The following is a 22798-nucleotide window of genomic DNA, read 5'->3' on the forward strand; positions in this document are numbered from 1 at the left end:
ACACACACACAGTTGATGACTGTAATAAGTGACTTAATACATCATAGCAGACTATTATGGAGCTTTTGAGTTGGACTAACAGCAGCAGGTGGACATAACTGTAGGTGTTGTTGAACATGTATTTGTTTAAACAATCATTTTTTATGTCATGCCATGTTAAATAAATAACTTTCCCTGCAAGAAGTCATGTTGTCGTTGTCGTGTTGTTCCTAAAGTTAAAGCACAGACAAGCAAAGACAAGCTTGTTGGGGGTTTTGTCCAATAAGATCACAGCTCATTTATAAAGAGCCTCTGATAGCAAATCAAGAACTCTGCTGTTTCACTAATCCCCCGTTTGGTCTCCCCTACATTAGTTAACCCTTTACTGGTGACATTTTTGTCAAAAATTGATAATTTATTGGCTAAAAGAAAAATATATACATCTCCTGCGATTAAGCGATTAGACTATGTTATGGGATTAGTCAAGGACTACTAAAATGTAGTAGTCATTCTACTGTGTATGACATTTTAAAAAATTCGATTTTTCTTTATGTGCCTCTAAGGGCTTCCATAGTTCAAGGATCCCAAGTTCCCTTAATTGACTCACTTCCTTCACAAAGTGTAGCCTGCTGTACTCAGATTATGAAAAAATAATTAACAATAATTAAGAATCCTACACATTTATAGAGCATTTTTACCTCACATTAATTAAAATAGCATAAACAGCAATTAATATTATAATTTTTTTAATAGTAATGCATTTTTGTTTTAGCAAAAAACATCAAACCTTAAGGCGTGCCAACTTTGGCCGGTGGGCCCACTTTGGGCAACCCTGCACTAAAACACAGAAAGCAAAAAATGATATGGCTACATCTCTATTTTTTGTGAAAGACAGATGATATTAAATCAATCATAATACATTGCAATTTTCCATTCACTTTCAATTTATTGATGGCAGCAGGAGTCTAGAGGCAGATATCTCAAAATCTGAGTTGATACAGCCAAAACTATTTACCGAGCTACCGCTGGAGCTGAGTGAGGCAATCTGTTTGTTGTAATTTGTGTGAAACAACCCTTTACAATTGTGATAGCAGTCAGTGGCCCATAAAAACAGAGAAACACTTCCTCCTTAATGTGTCACTTTGACAACTTGACATTATTGACACTCAACGTGCACAACAACACAGACATGTACACACAGTCAAACTACAGCTGTACATGGAAATTAGCGAGCAATTTCAATCCGACCAAAACAAACGCGCACACACCCTCCCAAACATACACACACGCAAACATCCACGTGCCCTGCCAGAGCAGGTTCACAGCAAAACAATATGAGGCCAATCAGGGGACCATTGGTATGGCTCTCCCTCTGCTAATGAAGGCACTTTGAAAAGGTAATCTAATTCACCAGCAGCAATTAAGGCTGGGAGCGCCTTGTCACTATCAATTATCCGCTCCTTCACTCATGTTCTCCAGTGCGGACGCTGAGCCTGCCTGACACACAGCACTGTCGGACAAATCAACCCCATCAGCCAGCCAGTCACTGAGAACACTAATCATGAGAGTGTTCAAACACACACAGACACAAACACGCACTCACTCTCAGACACACAGATAGATACTGTATGCTTGAATCATTGCACAATGAACTAAGTAAGCTTGACGTGAATTGGGATGTCCTGGCTGGCTGCAGCCAGAGGTGGATCTTTACTCAGTGGATCCATAAACACTATCAACGATAGAAAATGGATCCTAAAGGTGGCTACTGTAGATGGCATGACTCATGTTAACACCTATCATATATCTGTTGTTGAGACCATTATTTCACGCTACGGTGTTTGTTTTGTGTGTGTGTGTGTGTGTGTGTGTGTGTGTGTGTGTGTGTGAGAAAGGAGAGAAAAAGATAGTGTTAGTGTGCATGTAGTAGTGGTGGCTAAATTTGCTCAACCCACCAGCCACCGTGGCAGGTAAATAAGGTAACCGAACAGGGAGATTTGTGACATTCCACAGTGCAGATTGAATCACGAGTCTGCTCGTGTCACTTCGACACTTTAATGAGGAGACACAGAGAAATAATGTGGCGTTACATCATGGGGGTTAAGAGCTCTGCAGAGAAAACCTCCCAGGAGGAGACACAGGCCAAAGAGGTGAAGGTTAATGAGAGGTGGAGAAAAAACAGAGAGACCATTGGTGAGTCCAGTCACTGGTTAGTTTACAAATAGACAAGCCAGACAATTTTCTGTTCAGTATGTTGTCTGCAAGTTTTGGATGCTGATAAGAGAACTAACAGTTTGATCGTTGAGAATAAAGGCCTAAAATTGTAAGCCACAAAAGACCACAAATTGTCGAAATGCCACATCCAGGAGAGAAACATAAGGTTAGGGAATCCAACAAACACAGTGGCAGGTGGACAAAAGAAGTTCATTTCCAACCCTGAATGTAACTAAATTGACTGAATCCCATATTGCAGATTAATCAATTAGGTGATCAACAGAAATTTTAATCAAAAACAATTCGGATCATTCATAGTTCCTTTTTTAACACTATTAGACAAACAAAAAACATGACTTATTTTTGTTTTGTTTTGAAAAATGTTCTTACATCATATAGATTAAACAATTAATTAATACCTCCGAAAATGATATAAATCGTAGTTTGTACGACTCGCATGTCTCCAGAAATTTTATAAATATCTTGGAAAAGTCCATGTTCCAACTCAGAACCGATGAGTAGCGTTTGTTGGGAATCAATGTCTTGTTCAAGGATGCTTAAATTACGACACATATTTGTTATCTTTACTGGTTTTACAGCGTTTGTTTTTTTTGATTTGGTCAATTCAAACAAAATATTGTTGGCACACACCTTCATCAAGGCCAACAAAATCCTCTAAAATGGCCATTTCAATAATGAATGTTTAAGAGTGCTCTAGTTTGTTTTTTTTTGCCTTCTTTTTTTACAATAATGCTGACGTTTATAACAAGTATATTAGGGCTCTATACGAGGATAAATTATTAAAATGTTTTATGTCAGTCAGAGCCATGACCACTGAGTTATGGACATTTGATTGCGTCATGCTGCTATAGTACCAATTACAGGACAATCACATTTTGTACGATCACTGGAGGATGGTCTAGGATCATCTAGAATCGGTACCTGAAATGCAGGATGCATCCACATATAATGTCAGATTAAGTCAAATAAGACATGCCATCAAGAATGTGGCAACCAGTTAAAGGACATACTTATATGATATTTAAAAAAAAAAAAAAGTAAAAGATTTGGATGAAAATTGAAAATTCAACGCTGCTGGTTGTTCATGATTACTTAAAATGCAAGGATCACAGAGAAACATGAACTACTTGAAAGTCTTTCTAAAGCAAGCTGTACAGATACAGACACAGAACCCTGACCCGTCGCCCTCTGCTTGGACTGAGGACAACAGCACTGTTCATCCAGACCTTGAGATTCCAGACGGAGGTATACACTGACAGACAGGACCATTGAAAATGCTCTTCTCAACGTCTCAATTGCTTGACTGAATGTCTCCAACAGCAACTAACGACCTTAGTGTTGATGAAGAGCCCAACAGTAATGTGTGAGAAGAGAGCTGCAAAGCCTTCAAAGGAAAATATCTTGACTTGATGCTATAGGAATCAAAAACAGTGGGTCCTGGTGTAAATAATACATGAATACCAATTTATAGTCATCGGAAATAAAAAATCACACATAAAGTGTCATTTCACAGCTTAGCTTTACTAGCTTTACTTATTTTGATGAAAAATACTGTTGTAAATAGTTATTTCTTTTGTATATTGATGACTGCAAAATTTGAAATAACAAACAGAAAAGGGTGCTAAAAACCTCCTGGAAAAAGATATATGGGCACCACTGTTAATGCAAGAAAGCAAACACTTTTATGTTTTCCTTGTCCTTGTCCTGTTCAATATGCTGTACACATCATATTATAGTAAGGAAATAAAAAATAATTCTACAACTACGACTTAGATCAGACCAGGCTACTACTGCTGATAAAAAGCTCCCATAAGAAGAAAATATTGGACTTGAAAATTTTGGACCCCAACCAAAAATCACTTGCAATTATGCAAGTTGGAAGTCGGAGCGATTACAAAGAAAGAATAATAGATTAATCAATTAGAGAACAGAATTTTAATTATCCCATAGAGGCTTTTTTATTTTGTTTTAGCATCCACCTAATGTACAGCCTCAGGAACAAGCAGAGCTAGTGTAAAATTCACTGTGGTACAGTACACTTTCCTCTCTGCTGCTACATGTGTTTCACTATATTCTGGTCTGAAGTTTGACAGAACACAACTTGCTCTTCAAAGACAACCGAACAGTAAACACTAAAAGATACAGTAAGTCAGTGATTTGTTAATTTTTACCAGAAGGGATGGCCCAGTGGGAACACCCCCCTGCCCAGACACTACTCAATGATCACAGAAATATTATAGGAATGTAGGGATACTACAGGCAGCAGTGTGTCTCTATGATCCTCTCGATCTTCCATGACTGCATATTGTTATTTGTCACTTTCATCATAAAGGTGACACCACTCTCTAGAGTACATAGGCTACAATATAGTATAAATTGAGTATTTAAATTAGAGAATATTATAGATACACGACAAAACTGAAAGAAGGGCAGATGGACAACAGCATGGTTCATGGTCGGGGCCGTAGATTCTATCTTGTACAAGCATAAATCAGATAAAGGATCACTGAGTCAGACAGACTAGACTAATGGTACATGTCCACAAGGGGGTTGTTTTTGGACGGGAGGGCATGCGGTGCTTCCCAGCATTAGATGCTTGTCCAACACCATCCTTCAACCGCACAAAAGCCTGGCTATACCCAATTGGACAAACGCTACCCGTGGCCTGCCTGCTCTAGGATTTCAAATCGGACCAACATGGCGTCTTGTCTGGAAACTCTTATATCAAGAAAATAAGTCAGCAAAATGTGTTTCTGAGGACATTTTCCACAAGACATATGTCATTTTTCAGGAGTTTCCAAAGGTCGCAAGTTGCATTAAATAGCCTAGACCTAAACTTTATGCGAATAAGGAGCAGGCAAAACAACGCCCCATCTCTCAAAATGTAACGCTGGTTACATAGACAATGAACCGAAATGAGCGCCCTCACACACCAAACCGACAGTCAGCCATCCAGCGGACCTTGTTGGCAGCCTTTTGGCCGATTGAGCTTGTCCACTCAGACAAGACATACTGTAGATGCCACTCAGTGGACAAGTAAGTGATAGTATCACTCAGATTGGCTGTCCAGCTAAGCCAATCAGTGCACAAGAGGAAAAACAGAAAAGAAAGGGAAAGCCCCTTAAACCTGTCACTGTAATATCCATGATTTCACCCATTTTATGCGTTTTCCCCTTATATTAGCAGCGTCAATCGTGGTGGTGTCCAAAAACGCTGCATTATTATAACAACAGTTTGTATATCCGCAGTCCCGGGCCTTCTGGTTTCCCTCTAATTATGAGGAATGTGGACTCCCGATACCTGGTGGAACAGGGAGTTCTCACACAGGCGCTGAACATACGAGCTACAGTAGGTGGCCATCAGCTGTAGTCTTTGTGGCGTCTTCTAGTGCAAGTGGACATGAGGCAACACAACAGTCAGCCTTTCTTGCCACTAGTTGTTTGATGTCGATTTGGTTTGCCGAGGCCCTAACATATTTAGCTTAACAACCACTCTGCCCCTGCACTCTCTCTGCTACTAGGGAGTGGAGATATGAGATGGCAAGTTAATAAGGGGGATGCATTACTAGATAAAGTATTATAAATCAAGGCAGAAAATACAAAAGGACAACATTTAGCTTTGTTAATATCCCTTTAAAACTCTGAACCTTGAACTGCTCTCCATTTACAAGAACCCTGCTGGTTTCTCTTCCAGCTGCGACACTTGACAAAGTAAAGGATACTAAAAGCTCTAATTAAACTCTTTGGGAATTGCCAGATTTCTAATTTTCCATTGAGACATGATGAAAATATTTCAACAATCATAAGTCTTGATTTGGAAAAAAGACTTGGAAATTAATTATTAAGGGCAAGTGTGTGATGTGGTTTTCATTTGGGTGTAAAAAGGAGCCAGTTGATAAAAATGGTTGCTAAAGGACTCATATTGTATAGTACAACTATACTGGCCTATAATAATAATGTTAGGTAGTCATTTTTTTCGATTCAGTTGAAGCATCAGTGATTTCTCCAGATTTAGTTTGCAATTCCACATTTTACTTCATGCCTGTGTTGTTTTGATTCTTCAGCCGTTTGTTATTGATTCCTATGGATAAGAAATACCTCTGCTCCCTCTTCAAGTGTCAAATCTGATTACCATACTGCACAGCATATGACTGAAAGGCCCGAGTATCAACATTCAAAACAACTCACTTGAAAGAAAAAGCAGATTTAAGGTACTGTGAAGCACACAAGCTCAACAAAAGCCGCAGGTATTGTGATCTACTTGTTCTATCTTTTGTTCCTTAATGTCTGTTTTTTTAAGATTCTGTTTATTTTTTATGTGTTTGTGTCCTTTTCTTTTCTGTTAAGCTCTTGTTTTGTTTGCTAAAAAAGCTTGAAAACCTGACTTGATATGAAGCGTTGTGATTATCCATGATATTATTTTTACCTCTTTAAATCCTCTTTGCTGAAAAACTGCCTTAAAAGTTGCCTGTGTGTTTAGCACTGATGTTTAATTCATACGATGCCACAATTAATGAAAAGTTGGCAGAGCTGATAAGGATTACATTACTCTTCTTTTATGAAATACTTCCTGAACCTAAATTTACAATATGAAAGAGAATAGAAAACAAACCACATGTTTGACAAGTTGCAACCTGAGATTAACATTGGTTATGTTGCTGAATACGCCTGACGGCTAGCTAACACAAGCTAAATCCAGCTTGTGCTAAAACCTAATGGTTTGTTCAGGTTAACTGAGCGGACCAGACTACATTAATAAACAAACCTGTTGTGTTTGTTCGTAAACTGACTGGGACATAAAGTAACAGCACAGCAATTATTCAAACAATCTTCTTGTGGTATCTTATCTTTAAAAAGCCAGCCAGACAGACAGAAAGCTATGCAAGTTCAATTGCACTCTGCTACTTAAAATGTAATCTGTTTAGACATCTAAGGGCCACCATCATTTTTTAACATCATTGCACATCACATAATGACAGAAAAATAGCTTGTAACTGTGAGTTAGGAATCATTTTAATCAAAATTTGCCATTGCCACTCATCCTTTATGTCATCATTTACATAATAAATCCAAACTGTTCTCTGGACTTGGACTCATGGTATCTTACCACATCTGGAACAAAGAAGTTAATTACAATGATACTGTTATAATAATTATCTTATATTTAAAGCTGAAAAATTTGTCAGCCAATTAATCCATCGACAGAAGAATAATCTGCAATAGATAGATAGATAGATTCATTGTTTTAGAAAGTTTTTAAAGATAAACTTGCTTCTCCAATGTGCTGAATGCTGCTTATCCATCTTTTATATTATTGCACACTGAATGTGTTAAGGTTTTAGACTGTTGGTCATAAAAAAACAAGTAATTTGTGAAATCAGTTTGGGTTCTGCAAAACTGCGACTGGCATATACTGTACAACCAAACAATAATCGATTTATTGAGAAAACAATCAGCTTAGCAATCAGATTCATCGGTAATGAAAATAAATATTAGCTACAGCCCCTGTTATATTGGTCTCATGTGTGAAAATAAACCAGGAAAAGAAGCAAAGTCCAGAACCTCTAGAAAGAGAATTTTCGAAGAAACAGTGGGACAACAAAAGGCAAAGATGAAAACCTTAAAAAAAACTGAGAGAACAAAGAGTGTGAGGTCTGAGTATGATACAAACAAGAGGGAGAGGTAGATGTGTAGTGAGAAGGGAGCAGCTGCCAAGAGGAAAATATGAACAGGGGAGACAAATAACAGGTGGAGAAAACCAATGTGAGGACAAATCAACTACTAGCAGGAAAGTACGATCTGTGCACAGTGAACTATTTTGCTTGTACTTATTTTTCTTAATACTTTGCTTTTATGAAAAAAAGCAAACTCAAAGCTGAATTTACCAATACTATTATTTTAACGCCAAACTAAGCCCACTCAGAATTATCACCTGACTGACTGTATGCAGCTCCCCTCAGCTAAACAGTGCATTAGCATCTGCATCTTTCAGCACATACTGTAGTTTATGGTCCTGGACTTCAGTCACATTGTTTCCAGCAACAGCAGACAGATCCTCCTGTGAAAAAGCTCCAATAAACTCACTGTACATTACCTGTCAAGCACCCAAGAATAGGCAGAGCACATTAGTGACTAGCTGGTAAACATTGTGGAGCATTTAGCAGCTAAAGAGACAGACATTTCCCTCAAAAGATGGTTGAGACCAAATCAGGGCAAAAAGAAGAGGAAATATTGATCAATAAATAAATAAATTCAATTTAAAAAATGTAAACAATATATTAATTGCATTTTGTGTGTCATTTTCCTGAACTGAACATCTTCATGCCTTGGCTACTTCTGCTATATTTAAGACAGATTTTTTCTTTGTGCTTTGTGCAAGGAAGAAGCATGGTTTACGTGAAATGTGGAAAAAAAACAAAAAACACCAGGAACAACATCACAACACTATTGACCAGATACACAGTCATTATAACTGAGTGGTCTCATCCGTTTACTGTAATCTTACCAACATCCCTCGTGCATATTCATGTATGCAGGCTACTGTAACTAAAAACACAGAGGGGGAGGGTGGCAGCATACAGTACAGTATAGGCGTTAACACAGACTATGAGCTATCACCAACCACAGTCCAGAAAAATGCAAACAGTACATCTCCATGGTCGCCTTCACAAGAAAACATCACTATAAGCCTGATTTGTACTCCAGCATCTGATAGCAGTTCAGCAGCGTTGGACTGAAGCATCCACAGGATACATGCCCCGCTGCTGCTGGCGGCCTCCAACAGACAAACAGAAAGAGGAGAAAGCAACAGAAATGGAGGGAGGGATGGAAGGGAAAAGCATGAAGGATAAACAAAAACAAACACAGACATCAAGAGTCATTGAAGCAGTGTGTGAGAGCCACGTGAGGCAGCCCACCCTATGGAGAAAACAGCAGCTGGTGTGTATACTAACAGCCCTACAGGGGCTGTGGCCTCCACAGCCCCAAATATGGAGAAGCAGAAAGGAGCGATAGGAGGAGGGCTGGGTGATGGAGGGGGATGCTAGGGGCTAAATGGGGTGAGCAGTTAAGCCTTGTTGGTTACAGTATTGGCAGGAAATGCAAGAGATTGGTGGTGGGGGGGTGAAGGGTTCTACAGTCCGTAATAAAGTGACAAGTACAGGGACTAATGGGATTTTGAAGACAAATCCAATTAGTTTAGGATTCAGTTATTTTGTGTAAATCTGACATAAGAATTCCAGTTTATAACCACTTGTGTTGTATTTTTGTAGCTCTGATGTTCATTTTTCTGCAGGTAATAAAAACGATGCACTCGCAAAGTTAACTGCTAATATTTGTGAAACCTATGACAAAAAATAACCTTTGTTCCATGACTAAGACGAGACGTTGACGAGCTTAAATTAGATGTTTGATAGTGAAAACTATGACAAAATGTAGGGTTTGATTTTGTTGACAAGGCGAGACGGGACTAAATTGCTAGTGGTGGGCTTCAGATATTCATAAAATGTATAACATTTGTACGTTTTGTCTGCAAGTCAAAATATAAACAATGCTTCCATTTCATTGATTGACATGCAGATTGATGTGACGTGTGTGGACTCCCAGGTGATGATAACGACATGATGGCTTAAACGCTTTCTTCAGCATAGAGGAAAACACAATGCACTTTAAAGGGAGACGCCCTGTGGCTACAGATTAACTGGAAAGCATACGACAAACCTGAAGAGACGCCCTGCTTTTAAAGCCATGGTGAGTTAGCCAACTGTAAGTCCTAATGTTCAACAAGCATATACATATGTTAAAGTCAGGTCAGTGTTAGCTGCCAGCTGCTAGCAGGCCACGTTGGCTTAGCCCTGGTTGAAGACAGTTTTGCGGCATCACAATAATGAATGGATGAGCCTGGCTTTCATGCTAACTTTGGCTAGGTTGATGTGTTTGCTAATGTTATGTTGTTAACATATGGGGAAAAAACGTGGCTACGTTTAAAGGACTGAAAGTTTACTAAAATGTAATGACATTTCTTCAAGTCAGACTGGACTAAAACATCTTAAATGTTTAAAAGTCGACCAACACTACACTAAAAGCATGATGATAAAAATGATTCAAAAGTGACTAAAACCTTAACTAAAGCATTTTCATCTAAAGAATAAGTCTAAGACTAAATCTAAAACAGTTGCCAAAATGAACACTGTTGGGAACGTGGCGACATCGCTGACAAGAAGCCGAAAGAGGTGAGAAACATCATACTGGTATTAAAAAAATCCCCATGTAAGTATGACATTCTGACAGAGATACAAACAAATCAAGATGATGATGCACACACTCACACTTTTCCAAAAAACACAGTTTAGATTTGTTATTAGTTGTAAGGAGGTGAACAAAGCAAACCAAGGAACTCTTACACTAATCCCAAATATATTAATTGTGCGTAAATACAATTAACATATGTCACATTAGAATAAACTCTGTAGAATAGACACTGACAGGAACCTGAGTGTAATTAAATTGGCTTACTTAATCATTTCACAGTGAATGAATAACATACTACATGACCTGGGGATTATTGTGACATATTCCTAACTGATGACACAATTAGGACTGCAATTATTGCCTATTAGATTATGATTATTAACAATTATTCTAATATTGATTACTGTGCTTATTTTCTTGATTAATTGATACATCGTTTAATCTATGAAACGTCTAGATGTCAAGGTGTCTTGATAAGGTGAAGTAGAAAAAAATATTTTCTGTCAATTGACTAATCAATGAATCAATTAATCGTTGCAGCTTTACAGGCAATAATAATATTGTGGCATGAAATGTAAATATAACTCAACTGATTTTATGACTATATCATTAGTTAGCAATATATTCAAGTGCTGTACTGTGAAGCCTGTCACTCTGATGTCATTACATGAAGTAGGAATTAGCAGAGTGTTATATAAACAGGCTTTCTGCACTCTACACCCACGTACGAAGTTATTACAAGTCCACGTTGCTACAGGCCTGCTACGCTTATTTCTCTCCTTCATGAGTTCCAAGTTGAAAACTAGCAACCAGTTAAAATCCACTCTCTGAAGCAAAAACCATAAGAATTCACAATTAATTCAACTGTGAAAAATATTTATCCGTATGAATAAAAACAACCCAGAGTGATCTGCTAGTTGAAAATGAAAACTGACGTGCACTGAAGTCCACTGTCACTTTACACAGGTTTGGGCTGGGCTGTGTTTTTCGTCAAAACTTTCTTGCTTTGGTGGAGAAATGTAAATCAGTGAAACTGGAGTGGAAAATACACTCGTTAGCAGCGGTAACTGACAAACATGTCACTAAAGTTCACCCACAAAGCCTATAATAAACAACCACTTCATAAAATCTTCACTTTCACTTATCTCTCTCTAAGCTCTTTTTATGAACCCATTCCTAACAAAAACTTGGTAGTAAAATAATAAGGTAAACAATGAAAAACACACAAAATTCAGTTTTACAGTATTTCTCGATAGCATTGTGTACGAGTGTGTTTGTGTGCCTCCACCACCGCTCCCCGCTCTCATCCACCATCTTCCTTTATCTTCTTTATCTCCCGCTCCTTCCCTCTCTCTCTCTCCATTTCAATATTGAAGAGAGTTTTATTAAGGGCTAGACTTGTGTGTGCTGAGGCGCTCTCAGTAATTTTCCTACAAAGTGCTTTAATCCATCACACAGCCAACATGTGGCCTTTGCAGCCATACATCATCTCAGCCCAGGGAGAGAGAGAGAGAGAGGGAGAGAGAGAGAGAGGAGAGAGAGAGAGAGAGAGAGAGAGAGAGAGAGAGAGAGAGAGAGAGAGAGAGAGAGAGGGAGTGGTAGTGTAATTTCTGCTCTCCTCCTCCTCACCCTCCTCCTCACCCCCTTCTTCTTCTTCTTCTCCTTCTTCTCCACCTTCCTCTCCCACCAGAGTTTCCCACCTGGGAGGAAAACCACATCTTCTCCACGTACTCCTCAGTCGAGTCCTCTCTCTCCATTTACAAATGAGAGTGAGGCATGAGCGAGGATGGAGTAAGGGGAGGTGGTGGGGAGGGGGAGGAAAGAGGGGCGGTAAGCAAAGAGAGAGAGCGAAAATGAAAGAGATGGAGATAGGCGTGAGTGAATGAGTGAGTGAATGAGTGTGTGAGGGAGAGAGTGAGAAAGAAAGAGATAAGGAAAATGGAGAAAAGCTTTACTGGAATGAATTAAAATTGGGGACAAAAGCGGATGAGAGGAAGTGTGCCTGTGTGCGTGTGTGTGTGTGTGTGTGTGTGTGTGTGTGTGTGTGTGTGTGTGTGTGTGTGTGTGTGTGTGTGTGTGTGTGCATACTATAGGCGCAAGGTGTGTGCATGTGTACTTGCACGAGGAAAAAGAAATAGGCAGAGAAGGAGATGGGGGAAAAAAAAAAAAAAAAAGCGCTGCATTTCCCAGCATGCAGCTGGTGCAGCGTTGCCCTCCGTGTTGCCCCCGGCCAACACCTGCCTCCATTTCGCTCCCTCCGCCCTCCTCGCGCTGAGGAGCAGCGGTGAACTCTGGGCCCCCTGACTAATGGAATGGGCCCTCTCTTCCAACCATTAGAGGATTGGTGTCCCTTTTCGCGCCCCTGGGTGCCCTACGGTACAGGAAAGGGAGAGGAAGGGGCGAGCGAGAGGATGGTGGCACATTGGCCTTTTTACTTCAGCCATACACACACACACACATACACACACCTGGCCATAACATAACAGCCTGGAGTAATCCAGCCAGAGTAAGGCTTGACATAGCTTAGCATCTGACTGAGGCTATTTCTGAGAGGATATTAGAAATTCTGAATTGGGTGCAGCGCTATGAGGTTTCAGAGAAGGAGCTCTCTGAATGTGTACGACAGCGGCCCTGGCTGATCGTGGAGCGTTTGTGTGATTTCATTTAGCCGGTAAATCCAGTGCTCTACCTCAATTACATCTGCTTTACTCGGATGGAAAACACACCTCGCGTGTACAGAGGGGAGGAGAGGGGAGTGGGGGGGAGGCATGGAGCGGATTGGGGATTGAATCTCTCGATGAGCTGATAGCACGTCCGCAGACAGCGAGCCAAGCTGTGCCGCAGTAATGTTATGCTAATGATATGGTAATGATATGGTAATCTGCCAGCAGTATTCCGCCTCACTGGAGAGAAGGAAGGGAATCTAGGAGGCCTTTCACCATTGGTTGGAGACCAGGGACTTCCTGGTGTCAGAGTTCAAGACAAAAACACTGCGCGCACACACACACACACATACATATATACAGGTACAAACACGGGCACTTAATTCTTGAAGGAGTGATCTCAGCTAAAATAAAAACAATGCAACACATAAACCTAATCTGGCTCTAATCGGATTTGCAAACTCATAAGTAAGCAAGAAATAATACCTGTAAACAATGCAGTATCATGTGATGTAACTTTAAACTAGGTCGGCTGTATTGTTAATAAGCCTGCAAGCTGAGACTCTTTTTTTCTTTTTAATCAGCGTGTAATATCAAGTCGCGGTGCTGTTGTTCTGAAGTGAAACAGAAAATCATCTACTTGAGATCGCGATCAGCTTCTCTTTTCTTTGTCATTGTGTGTGAAACCCTGCACCTGTAATGGCTGCCATTACCTGCCTTGTCGGAGCATCTCTGTCTCTCTAGCTCATAATGACTGCATTACACCACCAACACAGCTTTGGTTGGAGATGAGACACACTATTGTATGACAGTAATCTTTGAATCCACTTCAGCACTGCCACACAGCCGTAAAAACTATAAGCACAAGCTTCCTGTTGTGTTTGTCTCTTTATTTAAATGTTGCATCATTTCACAGCATCTTATCTTCTTGGGAATGAGCTGATTTACCCTCCGAATCAAAGAAATGTTCACAAACTTTAAGCCATCGTTAAACATTTCTAAATGAGCAAAGTGTAAAACAAGTGAAAGATGAACATTGATAGATCACTTTGACACATTTAAAAATCATAAAGACTGACAGGAAAGGCTTCAGTGTGTGTGCTACTAAAGAGGCACCTGCAGAAAGCAACTGCAGTGCATCACAGCGAATCTGTGCACATGGCATAAAGACATCATCTCAGGTTTTTTTGCTTTGTTTTTCTTTGTATTTTACAGTTGCAAAATGGATATGTCAAGTTTGCACAATGGAGAGACGCGATGACATTTTCTTGGATGCCGTACACTAAATCAAAGAGACCAACAATATGTTGAGTGCCAGCGTGGAGACATTTGATTCCCATTCCACTCATGCGGCATTACCGCTGGAATGCCAGCAGACATCACAATCCTCCCAAGCTGGCGTTGGGCTTGTCAGACTTCTCATTCCACTTCAATGTTTTCAAAAAAAATTACATATATCACAGCAAATTGTGACGTGTCGGCTTCTTCTTGATATTAGGATATTTGCGATAGGTTTGACTTAACAAAGGCGATTCGGTGTCAGTGACATTTAGCATCAGCCTCTGGCGACAGACAGGTAAAAGGAGCCAGTCAGCAGATTGGACCTGTGGGGATCGTCAAAGTGGGGGTTGTCTGAGGCTATTCTCAGGGTATGTTGGTGCTGGGTTGGACACCTCATTAACACACAAACACACTTAACTGCATATCATTAACAATTTCCACACCAGATTCACGAAACAGCATCCCATCACTGATTTCTACAGGATTGTTTCCCCATCTCACAGAGTTAAACCAGAATATAAACTGCACCGTGTGTTTTCATAAATTGGGTGTTGCTCATGTATATTTGAAAGTATTTTTTCTTTTGATTTGGTCATTTCAAGTGGTCGCTCCAGGGAGGGACTATCAGTGGCGTATAAAAGAGCACAAAACAATGCAGGAAGAGGCAGAGGTGTTTGTGTGCATACATGAGTGACAATGAGAGAGAGAGAGAGACGGGGGGAGAGGAAGACAGACGGGGGTGGACTGTCCAATACTCTCCTGATAAAGGTCAAAGAGATGTTTTATTCATGATCCAGGCAGCAGCAGCAGCAGCAGTAGAGGCAGAGGCAGCGGGGCCAAGGTTGAAATGAGCTTGCGTCCCCGTTCCCCAGAGCCAACGCTGCACACAGCCTCACACCAGGCCAGCGGACACTCCCCCGAACTCTTATCAATAATGTCGAAACACGCACACACACGCCTCCAGTATCACTTATCAATAACTTCAAATCACAGTTTTTTGATTGTCTGCCGTGATCAAAATCGATGGAGGAATGTGCATCTGCCCCCACAGAACAAAGTGTAATACGTTTTAAATAAATTAAGCGCAAGTTAAGCCTTTTAGGGCAACTCTTGGCGATGAGGTGTGATGTAATGTTTTTCCATATTTGTCATCTGTAGGGCTCTATCTGTAACTAATTATATTGTAGGAGGGGGATCCCATACAAGACCAGGGAGAATATCATAAGTCAAACTTTAAAATGAAGGACGGTTGGCGACCCAACAGATCTCTGAAAATGAAAGACGTCATATCAGGATTACAAGATATCAGCTATTTGCTTTAACTCTTTAAATAAGGACTGCCCATATGTAATTTAATGCATGTTAGGGATCATCTGTGTCAGGCACTTGAACGTATCTGTATGCTTCACCATCTGTAATGATGAATTGCTTACACAATGTTTTTAATCAAACAGCACATTTTATCCAGGGAATCTGTGTTGATTAGTCGGTCTTTGTGTTTGAAAAGGGAAAGTTAAATAAAAGAATCCCTTTTAACATCCTGAATATAATAGAGCACAGCAGGAATGGATGTCAATTCATAAGGGCTCTTACTTTTTAAATCTTTCTGATTGTGAATCTTTCATAAAAGAGAATCACAAGAAGTTCATTTCAAAATATCTCATGCCGTTGAACCGCCTCTTTGAACTCGCTCTCGCAAAAAAAAGCAGAACTACTGTACTCCACCTCACCCAGACCTGCTCCGAGCCCTTATTTCTCATTGCATTTTCTGAGGGAGCTGACACACTTTCAGACTCAACAACCAAAGTAACCTTTAAAGTATTGATGTGGATAAATCACATCTAGTCTTCTGACAAATGGAAAGATTTCAGCATGACAGATTAAAACCCAGGCAAATAGACCCAATCATCTCCAAAGACGTTCAACTGGAGCCTATTCCACATATAGGAGGTTCTCACTGTAAACTAAGGTCGGCTGGATGAAGTGTGTGTATATGTGTGCCTTTCTGGGTGCATCTATGTGTCTTTTTGTGTGTGTGTGTCACTGTGTGGACAGCCTACTCGGTGTGTCTTTGATCAGATAAGACATTTTCAAAAACGCTGCTGTAATTTGATGACAGTCCCTCAAATGGGAAGCAGAAGTCAGCACTTCAGCAGCTCTTGAAAAACTGCCTTCAATGACCGGATGTAGAAAATGCAAAACTGCAGGCCCACAGGTGGAGGCAGCGACAGGGGTTTAAAACATGCACTGACCCGTTGTATGAACTCCAGTGTGTGCTGCTCGGCCAGAGCTCTGGCTGCTCTGATGCCTCCATCCATTTGCACTGCATAGAAGACATGGCGGTTGGTCCCACGATGCCCCTCTGTGGTCACTAGTTTCCTCTGCAGCAGGCAGCCAAGCACCAGCACAACTGCCCTGAACATCGAGCCTTTGAAAAGAGCATTCAGAAAATGACTTTTAAACAGCAAAGAAAAGATGCACTTACAAAACTTTTTACAAATTTATGTCAATTAGGTGTGTTTTAGGACACCTCAGTCTTAGCCCATCTTGCAGTATTGCATAATTGTGTTTGAGTGTGTTTCTGAGTAAAACAAGTGTAAAATGAAACCTTCCACAACACTGAGAATAAGCATGACACAGTGCAGAAAAGCATGGCAGTAGGGCTGCAACTAACGATGATTTAATTTCAGGTTAACCTGCCAATTAACTGGTTAATTGTTTTGTTTATTAAAAAGTCAGAAAATAGTGGAAAAGGTCCAACATGATGCATTCATATAGCTTGTTTTATCCAATCAACAATTCAAAACCCAAAGATATTCAATTAACTATCATATATAACAAGGCAAATAATCACATTTTCACATTTGAGAAGCAGGAAACAGCAAACGCTTGGCGTGAATAAAGACTGCAATCACTAAAATAGCCTAATCAAAATAGTTGCCGATTAATTGTTTCTACTTTGCGTCAGACATCATTTTCCTTTTGTAAACTAACATGCAACAGTATTTAGTGTCCCACTGGATATGCTCTCTCTCCATTGGTTCTTAATAATAAAGTCTAAAAACTGACATGAGAAATATCTATATTAGAAAAACACAAACACCTACGGTTTTCAAATATTACCATAACACTCCAAATACCATCTAACCACACAAATGAGTTTATAGAGTGTGGGATTCAGCATCTCAGCGCAAAGTATTGAACATTGGCAATTGTGAAACAATTTGCCCACAGCCACCTCCTCTGTACTTTTGCATGAAATCCACAGTGGCTGCCACCTACAGCATGTGAACCACCCACCTGTAGCCACAGAGAGTGAAACGTCCAGGAGAAATCTTTCACCCAGTGCGATGAAAGCTAGAACTCTGGCATCGGGGGCCCCAAGCGAGACAACGCACTCTCTCCAGTTCCCAACCCACACGTTTAATCTCCTGGCCTTGATGCAAATGCTTCTGAGAGCAGAAAAACAGCGGCGCTCTCATTGTGTGAACTAACTTCCCTCTTTAAGCAAAACAGGAACTTTATCAGGGTTTTCTTTATGCCTGCACTTTCCTGTGAACGATGATGGAACTAAAAGTTGTCACCTCACTCTTCTCAGTATCTACTCAATAAGAAAAAACACCCAATGCACTTTTATTGAAGAACATTACTTTAACTCCTACTTTCTCCCTGATTACATAACTAGCTGTTGATCCATGAAGTTGGAACGGTTATATATAATATATATATATATATAGTTTCTATTTAAAGTAATTAGAAAAGCAATTATGTAAACTGTTGTATTTGATCAGTTGTTTCCCACATGTTGTCTATAGCCCATACACACAGATCCTAAAAACAAACAACAAAGCTGCATCTTATTAGAGCTGCAACTGTTAGTCTATTAATCAATTAGTAGCCAATTACTTTGATTGTAGTTGTAGTTTAAGTCACCTTTTAATTGTGAAAAATGTTGATTAGTCTTTGCTAAAGCCCAAGATGATTTCCTGAAATGTCTTGTTTTGTCCACAGCCCAAAGATATTACGTTTCCTGTCATAGAGGAGTAAAGAACCAGGAAATATTCACATTTAAGAAGCTGGAATCAGAGAGTCTGGACTTTTTTTCTTGAAAAATAACTCACATTGATTAATCAATTATCAAAATAGTTGGCAATTAATTTATTGGTTGGCAACTCATCAATTAATTGATTAATCGTTGCATTTTTAAAAACTAGGGATGCACAATATATCGTTTCAGCAGCTAAAACACAATGCTCAAATGGTCACATCGCAGGATGTGCAATGTCAAATAAGGCAAACTAACACAAACAACAACTTATTTGCTGCTTGATACAAAAGCTCTCATTTCATTTCAATGTATCATTTCCCTTGACTAACTCACAAGAGATGTCTGTCTACTATTACATAATTTAGTCTGGGTTTAAGGGTTTGTGGATACATGGCAGTTTGTTGCTTTTGAGTGACGTGCAGGCTCTGCATGCACAGCGAACCACAGTCAGTCTTGATCAACATATCAAACAAAGCAAGGCCTGCTGTGGTGTTTTCATAAAATCACCCCAGTCATCCTAGATAGATTTGCTCTTTCCAAATTGAGCTATTCAAACTATCTGGAGGAAGTTCCTGTATGTTACAATATATAGACAATATTGTGCCGGTCTATTACAAACCAAACAAATAATTAATTGATTGCTTCATTGATAAAATAATAGATTAAATGATTATAATAATAATTGTTCTAACTCTGTATCTAATGCTTGTGAATATGGAACGTGATGTCTGCAGTCGCTGTACTTTTTGCATCTTTTTGGGCCATTTTACTGCCAAAATATACCCAGTAACATTCAGTAAAACTCCAAACCAGAAGATTAAGATCTCTCACTCTCTATATAATTCTGTTTGTATGTTTATCTGACTTCTCTTCAAAAGCCAAATGCCTCCTCCTGCAGCAGTTTCGCCCCAAACAACAAACAGTGCAGCTGACCACCGTTTAAAGTCTACAGCACCATTCAGCTCCAATCTCTCAAGCCACTGATTGAAATCGATAACCTCACTTGGGGCCCGGGCCCCAGTCAATCCCACTGAGGTGCAGGGCCGGCAGCACACACCCCACCCAGCGAGGAGCGGGCCTCGGGCAGAGATGAAGTAGACAGGGAGCGAGGGAGGGAGAGAGGGAGCGCACATGAGACTGGAGTACAGGAGAGCCACATTGAACAGTGTCAGGGCCTCTGGGCCTACTGGGACGCTGATAAAGTACCTGGACATTTTTATAGACAAACTACTTATTTCCGTCCTCATATCGCTTGGGAAGACTGATAACTTTATATTCCTCTCAGGCAGTGGAATGAAAGGAGGAGGGGGGCCTTTCAGGAGTTTAATTGATCAAACTGTAGCCACAAGGGTTTTTTTCTGGAGATAAAAGGGACTAGCTACTCTCCCCTGTACAATACAGAGATCTTTTAGAAAGCAGACCCAATGAAAAAAGAGAATGTAACTCATTATGCAAAGTCATTACAGGCCTCTGACTACACTCCTTAAAGAGGGGGGAGTTAATGGTGGAATTGTATCGTACGGGATTTCCAGAGGTCAAACTACCGGTCACAGGATAACATTATTTTACAATGTCCAGATTATTACTCCAGCCAAACTTAGAGGTGGCTGTTTTTAAGGCAAACTTAAATACCATGGCTATTTTCAGTGTCTGACAACTGTAAAATATCATTTTAGTAGTGTTCACTATGCAATATAGAAGGGCATGGGGCCCCACTGGAGTCCACATCTCCTTGTTAGCAAGCAGTCAAAAATAGACAATAAACAGTAAAAAACAACACATCTTTATGGTTTTACTGTGTTTGTTATTATCATTTCTTATACAGGCATCATCGATCATTAGCAATGTGTAAAAGTTGATACAAGTAATTAAAATTTCCTGACATGGGGATATTTTCATTTGGTTTTTTTATAATATTGTTATTTTATCGTTCTTATACATCTTTTTGTTTACCAAATGTGTTCTATAGTGTTGTCCAGGAGGAATTATGTGGAAGGGATGTTCAATGTGATATAATATATTGCGGTCTCCTGTACAGCACCATTGAACAGTGCCTGTAATGATTTTTTTCAGCATTGTATAATTTGTTAAATAATTGTTGTTCTAACATCTCTGACCAAATTGTTTTTGTTTGCAACAGTCAAGTACCAGACTGAGTTACACTGCAATGTGGAAGTCTCCTTGAGCAAGGCACTAATGCTGCATCCATGCCATATTGTTCAGATAATTACAAGCAGCCAGGTCAGAATAACAGTTCAGGTCAGCAAACAATAAACAATATTTCCCAACCGGTGAAAAGAACTACGGTAGAGTCAACAAACCAGTTGCAAAATGGCTGCAGGACCACCATTGATGGCAGTAACATCTAAATCAAATCAAATATTAACACTTATGGGATTGATTCATCTGTGTCAAAAGGAGGCATTCATTGTTTGCATCATATCTGGTTTCACTTATTACATTTGTTAAAGCAAAAGGATCTACTTAAGGCTTTTATCTGTGTGACTGCATGGTAAGCAGCAGGGGAAACCATTTTGGAAATAGAGCTGCAACAATTCATCAATTAATTGGTTAAAAGAAAATTAATTCCCAACTATTTTCTTCATTGATTAATCGTTTCAGTCATTTTTCATTCAAAAACGTCGAACATTGGCTGGTCACAGTCTCTTAAATGTAAAGATTTGCTGCTTTTCTTTGTCATTTATAATAGTAAATGGACGGTTGGTTTGAAAAAGGAGCTATGGGAAGACGTCAGTTTGGGCTCTTGGAAATTGTGATGAGCATTTATGACAATTTTTTGACATTTTAAGATTGATCCATTAATCAAGAATAACTGTTGGCGACAGCTGTACTTGAAATAATGCATGGACGCTCCCAAGTTACAATGAAGGGAGGTTTCCCCAATTTTTACTGTCTGGATATTGCAGAAATGTGGCACAAATCCCAACCAGCAGCTGTTCTGCAGGTGACCATAACATACAGTATGACCCTCCTGTAGGTCAGGGATGAGGGGCCGAAGAACGGTGATACATGTACATAGGTGTTATTAGTTATTTGAGGAGAAGGGCCTCAACTCATGGCTTGGTGGGCGAGTTCAGACTGACTATGAGAGTTAGCTTTGTTACACCTTTTAGGGCTGGACAATTAACGGCATTTTTGGATTTAACCTCAGCAAATTTATCGTTTTCAAAGTCATCCAATCAGAAGATAAACAAGACTTTTACTGGCTGGTGTAGTTCTATGAAGAAAGTTGCAGCTAGGCAGTGAGCTGAAAGAGCTGTGTTTAGCTCCCAGTATTGTCAGGTAAGCTAACTGACCACACAGTTCTTCCTTGTTACGAACTTTTGTAAAGTGTGATCCTTTTACTCCATTTTTGACAGTGTCAGTGCTCAACAGAGAGCAACTAATAGTTAAACAACCAGGCCCAGGTTTTCTGCATGCCCCTGTGTGGCTGTATGAGCTTGACTATCATTTAATTTCGGGGGGGGGGGGGTTCAACAGATGTTGCTGCTGCAGCAGTCTGTAGGTAGTCACCTATATGGTAGCTACTGTATGCCTGGACAACACATTAAGTTTACCAGCAAGCCTCAAAGGGCTGTATGTAATCACAACACCAGGTTACCTTAAAGCCCCACTTCACCCATCATAGGCATCAAATCCATTCATATTTTGGTGATATTAAGAATGGTGAGGTGGATTACTACTAGGTGCATCCATCCAGAGAATGATCTGAATGAAGTTTCCAGATATCAATTGTCAGTCCAAATCTTTCAACCTGGACCAGTGCATCAAAAACCTGGAGACGAGACTACATCTGATGGAGAGAGGAGGGGGGCGTGAAACAGGTTCAAATCTCACTCCCTCCCTGTACTACAGCGCCTTGATAGGATTGAATGGGTTTATAGCGCAGGAACAGAAAAAAAAAAAAAAAGCATTTACCTTTCCCATCCAGCGACAGAGCCTCCACACAGACGGACTGCCTCCTGTTGAAAGCAGAGCGGGAGGTCGATGCATCGTAAAGAAAAAGGATCTCCCGACGCGTCCATTTTTATTGTCTCCACTGACTCCTGGTAATAAAACGTGCAAAGCAGAGCATGCAAAACACCGCATCTATCGTGCATCTCCTCACTTGACACGCCAAATGTGCAGGAATAACGAAGTGTAAGTCGACAAAAACGAGCACATCCACGGCGAGTGGCGGAAGGGGGGATTTTGAAAAAGATGTGAGAATGCATTAGAATGCAAGAAATGGTGTGATGGCGAGAGGGACTGTAGGGAGAGACCGATCTGCATATGGAAATTAGGGTTAGCGTGGATAAAACACTGCTTAAACGGCTGCATTA

At 40.1% G+C, this 22798-nt stretch overlaps 1 protein-coding gene across 1 annotated transcript in view; it reads right to left on the reverse strand.

Moving 5' to 3' along the window:
- The window catches only part of LOC311260150 (neuroendocrine convertase 2-like), a gene marked incomplete at its 3' end in the record, with an annotated part of 183894 nt that extends 161311 nt beyond the window's left edge, over nt 1–22583 (reverse strand). Inside the window, exons 1-2 of the mRNA XM_084357664.1 lie at nt 22395–22583; nt 16660–16835 (exon numbers count right to left, since the gene is read on the reverse strand). Of these exons, the coding sequence (XP_084213790.1) occupies nt 16660–16830 (171 nt within the window). The 5' untranslated portion in view covers nt 16831–16835; nt 22395–22583. The remainder of the gene's footprint in view (nt 1–16659; nt 16836–22394) is intronic.
- Between the last annotated feature and the right edge of the window lie 215 nt (nt 22584–22798).

This window comes from Pagrus pagrus (genome assembly GCF_965226575.1).
Source record: "Pagrus pagrus genome assembly, chromosome: 7".
NCBI lineage: Eukaryota > Metazoa > Chordata > Actinopteri > Spariformes > Sparidae > Pagrus > Pagrus pagrus.